Raw genomic sequence first — 7,880 nt, 5'->3', positions numbered from 1 at the left:
GAGAACTAGAAAGAAAGAAAGAGAGAGAAATAGAGATAAATAGTACAAGAACCAGAAACAGAAAGAGAATGGGTGTGAGAGAGAGAGAGAGAGAGAGAGAGAGAGAGAGAGACTGTTTGGGATCACTCGCGGTCTCATTTCGTAAGCAAGTGGATATCTCTCGCTTTTTCCTCCTCCTCCTGCTCGCAATGCCTGAGATATTTATCCTCCTCATATCCTGCAACATCATCAGTTCCCAGTTGCTCATCCTGTGACCACTTGTGTGTGTGTGTAACTGTTTGTCTGTGTTTGTTTGTGCGTTTAAAATCTTACTGAAAATGTACCGTGTGTGTTAAATGTATAGCTCTTCTCTGTGTTTATTTGTACTTACGTGGAAATTAAAACTGCATTCATTGTGGTTGTTTTCTACCCAGTGATTCAAATAACAGTCTGCGTACACTGTATAATGTGATCAAGGAAGGTAGTGTGAGTGTACTTCACTGGTGCAAAGAAAAAATAATATCGTATATCAAACTACAATATAAACAAACAAATAATGGCGCTGTTTGTAATGTACTTGGTGTAAAGTAAAATCTCAAACTGCGCAAAAAAAGAAAAAATGAAAAAAACCCGCACGGTGCCTGTGTATTAAACTTTGCTTTGTGTTACGATAACATTCGCAAACCACGTAAAAAACACATTACCGTGTTAAAAAAAATACAACCACTGTACAGTACATGCGACTGCTCTACAGACAGTCATGGGATATTTTCGAATCGCAGCCTCGACTGTACCCTCAGTTAAACAAATGTTGGTGATCGCTATTACAGCCAGCTTACTAGTGTTGGTGTTCCTGCCCTTCTGGGACAAGGAGGACCCTCGAGCACCTTCCCACAACGCCACCACCGCCACGTTGACGGTTCCATCCCCAACTGCTGTTCGTCAGGCTCACCTCCGCCAGCAATGCCAAGCCATGTTCACCGTTGATAAGGGTCATCACGGCGATATCTGGTACTTTGGTATGTAAGCTGTTTAGAAGTGTTTCGAGAGACATACTGACTGTGTGAATACAAGTGACTGATGACTGCGTTGCGCTGAATGAAAGTGAAAGTAGGACCCCACACGCCAGGCAGTAAAGACTACGGGAAGTAACATTACATATAAATTACCTCACATTATGTTTTTATTAAATAATTTTGTAGACAAAAACCCAACAATGGAACTTAAACTTTTGACGAATATGTTTCAACCCATTAACGACGACGTTTTAACCCTTTGACGACGATGGTTTAGACCTTTTGATGATGATGATGGATTAAACCTTAAGCGACTGTGTTTTAACTCTTTAATGACGTTGTTTTAACGACGATATTTTAACCCTTTAACGACAGTGTTTTAACCCTGTAACGAAGATTGTTTAAACCCGTTGATGATGATGGTTTAACCTTTCAACGTCGAAACTTTTACCCTTTGATGACAATGGCTTTACCTTGGTTTAAACTTTCCTTTAAAAATGTTTAACCGAATATAAAAAGCACAAAATATAACCTTTAGTGTTTTAATGAGCATCAACAAATTCCTAATAAGACAATACTTTTTAAAAGAACTTTATGATAAAATGTTTCTCATTAAATATCATATCATATAGACAAAATGTTTCACAATTGTTTCTCTTGAGAATTTGTTAACAAATCAAAAAGTTTGCCAGCCGAGAGAAAATTAATACAAAAAATATATATTTTTCTCCTCGTAATATTTTTCAGAATGAATAAAAAAAAGGTTTAAACAGATTTCGATCATATTATCAAAACTTTTGTTAAACTGATATACTATAACAGGCCTTTTTTATCATCATTATTTCTTTGCATCACATGAAACCTTCTTTTTGTTTTGTTTATTGTACAAATAAATCTAAATAGATTCTCACAACTTTTAACCCCCATCAACACCAAGCGCTTCTTAGTCAAATGCTTTTACCTCCACCACAGACAACCCTTATAAGAAACTAAGCAGCCAGCTGATGCATTTGTTGCCTGACCTTGACATCATGAGTGGTAACATGAGCGGTTCTGCCGAAATATTTATGGGTACTCGTCTCCAGCTGATGGACGGCTCAATACCTTATATACCCTGCAAGGTGGGTTCAACTGGCCGATATATACTGTACTGTAGGTCTCACAGTAACCTAACTATTATAACTGGGGGCCATTAACATTAGGGTCTATTAAGCATGAGCTCAATTTGAATCCGATTTTGACGATAAAATATAGTAGGACTAGAGTCTATTAAGAATGGGGCCTAATGGTTAGGTTAGGTTAGTTTGATTAAAGTTAGGTTTGGTTAAAGTGAGGTTAGGTTTAATCTATTTTAACGTTTGGTTAAAGTTGATTTAATGTTAGGTTAAAGTTAGGTTAGGTACTTATACTTGATAGTTCACGGCCCAAGCCATTACTTCATCTGTAAATAACCTGATAGGCAAACCAAACTGGATACAATGAAACTGAAAAAAAAAAATTTCTCCTCAACATAAAACACAAATTATACCTCCGTGGCCCGGCCAATGTGATAATAATGTAAGATAAACTAATTTCTGAGTTATTGGTCAATTTCGGTTATAAATATCCACAGCTACAGTATCGTCAAAAACATTAACACAAAGAAGACAGGATTTAGTCATAAATTTTTGAAAAGTCGTAGGATGTGTTGTATTGGGTTATTAAGTAGTTAAATAGTGGCTACGTCTCTTTCTCGTCTATGGTATTGAACTTCATTAACATACTATTGCAATAACTTTGAAGTGATATCAAAATTATGTAAATATTTCCAGAGAGGTTATCCTTAGAACTGATATGTAGGTGATAAGGTCTATATATATTTTGATTGCACCTATACGTTGCATAAAACTATATGTGCTTTTAATGCGTAGATGATAAGTTATATATTTTTTTTTCATACGTAGTAAATCACTCGAGACTGTAGATGAATTTCACGTCAACAGATCCGTGAGTACGAGATGGAAGACGTGGTTCAGTGCAGCTCGGCCAGGGCAGCTGTGGGAAGCAAGACTTGGATAGCCTTCGTTGGTGACTCTAATGGTAGGCAGAAGGTCAACTCCTTCCTGAGCTTCCTGCCGCCTGAGCTGACCTACACCTTCTACCTCGGTGACACGGAGGTGAGGAATCATACTGTAGTTTTAGATGAATAACTAAGTATAATAACTTTTAGAACATATACTGTACATCCTGTTGAAAAAATAAGTAAATAATTTTTTATAATATATCCGTTCGACAAAAATAATAAATTAAATATATACATTTAAACCCCAGTATGTTAACAAGGATGAATTGATGATTTAAATCATTGTTTTAATATATTTCATCACTTTAATAAGTAAATAAAATAACCCCTTTATTAACAGTTTCCTTAATTTTAGTTCGTTTCATCACTTAAGCTTCAAGTGTGTTTTCTTAACGCTACAGGTGACCAGAGAGGAATTTATATCAGCTGTATACTATCATGTACAAAGACCTCCAACCTTTGATATCCTGGGCCGTTTACCTTCATCCACTGCCTCTTCTTCCAAGATTTCAAACACCTCCTTCAAGAAGACCTCCACGACCTCTACCACCTCCTCCAAGGCTACCACGACCTCTTCCAAGACCTCCACTACCTCTTCCAAGAAGACCTCCACGACCTCCAAGGCCTCCAAAGTGAACCCAACGACCTTCAGTCCTAGCACCGCATCAGTTCCCTCTAACAATCCGCCCGTCAATACTCGTGACCGCTACCACACTGATACTGGAGTTAATGAGGGTGAAAGAAGCCTTAAGGAATATTTAGATGAATTTAAGAATGTTTACGGAATTAACGGTCACAACGTAAATAACAAATTCAACGATCATAACAGCAATATTGAATTTAAAAGTCATAACGTCCATAACGTATTAAACGGCCATGACGGCCTTACAGAATTCAACGATTATAACGAACCTAACGAAGTCAACGGCCATACCGAAAGCAAAACCCAATATGGAAACAACGGTCAAAACAAAATTGATGATAACGGCTTTGTTAGATATAACGCTACCTACAAACCCTTGTTAATAGAACCGGAGGAGGAGGACCCTTTAGAGACCAATTACTCATTTAAGGAATTGCTGGAAAAGAATGTTCCACTAGACTCTTACGACCTGCGAGTGACTTTGGTATGGGCGCCGTACGGATCTCTCGAGAATATATCCTCTTCTGGCATAGGTACAGACGGACACAAGGTTACCAAACTTGAAGATTGGGTGACGTCAGAGGTCGTACCGGATGTTATAGTAGTGGGTGAGTATCTGAAGAGGTCGTATTTGATGTTATAGGAGAGGGTAAGTATCTGAAGAGGTCGTATTTGATGTTATAGTAGGGGGGGAGTATCTGAAGAGGTCGGATGTTTATAGTAGGTCGGATGGGAGAGGGAGTATCTGAAGAGGTCTGAGTAGAGGTCATCTGAAGAGGTCGTATTTGATGTTATAGGAGTGGGTGAATATCTGAAGAGGTCGTATTTGATGTTATAGTAGGGGGTGAGTATCTGAAGAGGTCGTATTTGATGTTATAGTAGTGGGTGAATATCTGAAGAGGTCGTATTTGATGTTATAGGAGAGGGTAAGTATCTGAAAAGGTCGTATTTGATGTTATAGGAGTGGGTGAGTATCTGAAGAGGTCGTATTTGATGTTATAGGAGTGGGTGAGTATCTGAAGAGGTCGTATTTGATGTTATAGGAGTGGGTGAATATCTGAAGAGGTCGTATTTGATGTTATAGGAGAGGGTAAGTATCTGAAGAGGTCGTATTTGATGTTATAGTAGGGGGTGAGTATCTGAAGAGGTCGTATTTGATGTTATAGTAGTGGTGAGTATCTGAAGAGGTCGTATTTGATGTTATAGGAGTGGGTGAATATCTGAAGAGGTCGTATTTGATGTTATAGTAGTGGGTGAATATCTGAAGAGGTCGTATTTGATGTTATAGGAGTGGGTGAGTCTCTGAAGAGGTCGTATTTGATGTTATAGTAGTGGGTGAGTATCTGAAGAGGTCGTATTTGATGTTATAGGAGTGGGTGAGTATCTGAAGAGGCCGTATTTTATGTTATTGTAGCAGGTGAGTATCTGAGCAATATAATTAATCATCAATATCTTTTTTTTGTCATTATTATTTCAGTTTCTTCCCACAATTCTATTTATCACTCTTGTCCTCTTTCACACTCACATTATTTTGTTTCTTGATAGTCCTAACATTTAGTCAATCCTCTATGGAAATTTTCACAGATATAAGGTAAGAATTTCCCTCATCTCCTTCTCCTCCTTATATTCATATTTACACCGAGTGCTTAACACATTTTATAATCCAAATACAACTTGTTTTATATCTCTAATTAAGGGATCCTGCATATAAGAATCAAGAGTTATCGCCCGAAGTAATGCTTATGTAACCAAGAGAGATGGTGTTAGGTTTTCTGACCGCCTCTTTCTTCTCCTCCTCTTCCTCCTTTCTATTTTGTATTCTGATTATTTTGGCTGATTATAGACAATACCCATTCTGAGGTGTCTAATATTATATCACTATGATCAGTGTCTCTATCACCCTCCCTCGTCTCCATTAGGATTTGGTACATGGCACATTCTCATGAGGCAGACACACGGTGAACTAGAGCCGTTCACCAAGCTGCATCTCCTGGGTCATCCTCTTGTTCACACCCTCACACAACTCGCTCATATGACTCGACTCCTTTCATGGTCACAGAGTCGGTAAGATATACAGCCGCCAGATACTTAGTTACTTCTTAATAAGGTATATAAGACTTCTGCTTAAGATTATATGGTTGAGTGTTGGTACAAATTCGATTTTTTTTGTATTATCATCAAAGTTAGGTTAGGTTATGTTAGGTTAGATCTGGTCAATTTAAGTTAAATTAGGTTAAGCTATGCTAGACTATGTTAGAATGAATTAAGTTAACTCAAGAGCCTAATTAGGACTGTAAGATTTAGATGCCAAGACTCCGTCTTACAGGTATCGATGGTTCAACTTAGAGAGTGACGATGTTAGCCGGTATAATACCCCCCCCGAGGATTATTTTGGACACCTGCTATACATGAACCAGTTTAACGACACCATCCCCCTTGTCGACACCTGGATAAGGACGATGCTCAGGTAAGCTGTAGGATCTGAATTCACAAAGGATCGCACGATAAAACATTTCCACTCATGAGAACATGTGTCTGGTTACGGTCGAGTTATGGTGTAATTGAGACATTTTTCCACCACAGATCAATAATTTCATCACAAATATAGAATGAATGAGTATATTTTTCTAAGACCACGTCGTCCACAGGTCTACGGGGGCGTGGCAATGGGACACGACTCTCCCCTTCAACCTGGCTAACCTGAAAGAGTGTCAGGCTCTGAGGAGAGCCGGTTTTTACAACCATTCCTTCTACAAAGGTAAAGTGACTGTAGAAACGTTGTTCAGTGATTCATTTCCAAAGGTACGGTAAACATCCCACAAATATTTTACCAACAAAGCAAAATCATAAACCATAACAGTGATCCCATTTGTTTTGTAAACTTTCTTCCTTTTCTCTTTTCTTCATAGGCCGTTGGTGGAACTGTAATGACGTTCACCACGCCTCTTACGAGACCAATTCTGTCGAGATCCAGATGTTGCTGAACCTGCTGTGTAACACATACCTGACCAACACACAGCAGCACTGCTGCTCTTGACCCGGCTGTGTGACCTTACCAAGAGCTTCAACATACCCACAATAACCATTATATAATACCCTAAAATTAACATAAACTATTCCATACGCGAGCTGGGAAGTAGAGTTGACAGATAGTTTAAAATGATGTAAATATATCATGGTTTAACGAACAGAAGAATTACGTCAGGGATGTATTCAAAATGGCGTCGATCAAGATGGGAAAAAATTTATATATATATATATATATATATATATATATATATATATATATATATATATATATATATATATATATATATATATATATATATATATATATATATATATACAGGATCACCTATCCTCTAAACCTACGGCACAGTGACTACCTACCGTCTTCTACAATACTCAGCCTTACTCGTCAGCCATCTCAGCTCCTCACTTAAGTATTTGTAATCTTGTATTGCCTCTCCCACCTCCACCTTGCTTCACGATTGTTTTATGTTTTATTCATATGTATATACTGTTAATGTTTAGGTTAAGTTTGGTTAGGGGTAATTTATAAGCTGAATATTTTGTTAAGGGATTTATGGTACTTTATTATACACAACAAAAACTCGCATCCTTTGTCTACCCTTTTATAGTCCGATTGTCTTTGTTTTTTGTTGTTGTTGCTTGTTGGGATCTGGGTAGACTTTTAACTATATTCTAAATCCCCAACTCGTAACAATATATATATATATATATATATATATATATATATATATATATATATATATATATATATATATATATATATATATATATATCATTATAATTTTATCAGTTGGGGAAGTGAAGTCAATCGAGTTCAGCGTGAACTATAAGTTGAAATTATTATCCCGTACCCTTATCCCGACGGTTCACAAATGGGAAACTTAATAATTTTTGGCAAGATTATTACAAAAGTGACCCCAACTACTGTACTAATCTTTATCTCTCTTTTCTCTCTCATCCCACAGTGAACAATATACAATGTAGGTTAATTGTCACTAATGATAATGAAACCTCATCCACCAATCAGGTAAGGAAAGCTAAAACTCCTAATACGTTTTGTTAAGTATGCCATTACTTTTATTTCTCCTCTCTTCGTCACTTATTCTTTATCATTTAAAACAATTATATACTGTACTTTGCTTTCAAC

The 7,880-nt window shown here is 37.2% G+C and overlaps 1 protein-coding gene across 1 annotated transcript; it reads left to right on the top strand.

Moving 5' to 3' along the window:
• The first annotated feature begins 265 nt into the window (after positions 1-265).
• Positions 266-6,934, top strand: LOC121874669. The gene is made up of 8 exons (XM_042378898.1): positions 266-998; positions 1,968-2,116; positions 2,978-3,151; positions 3,459-4,308; positions 5,620-5,764; positions 6,027-6,167; positions 6,349-6,458; positions 6,610-6,934. Exons 1-8 carry the CDS (start codon positions 740-742, stop codon positions 6,735-6,737), a joined length of 1,956 nt encoding a protein of 651 aa, XP_042234832.1. The 5' UTR covers positions 266-739; the 3' UTR covers positions 6,738-6,934.
• The last annotated feature ends 946 nt before the right edge of the window (positions 6,935-7,880 follow it).

This window comes from Homarus americanus, unplaced genomic scaffold, assembly GCF_018991925.1.
Source record: "Homarus americanus isolate GMGI-L3 unplaced genomic scaffold, GMGI_Hamer_2.0 scaffold34360, whole genome shotgun sequence".
Lineage (NCBI taxonomy): Eukaryota > Metazoa > Arthropoda > Malacostraca > Decapoda > Nephropidae > Homarus > Homarus americanus.
This window is presented reverse-complemented; position numbering and strand designations above follow the sequence as displayed.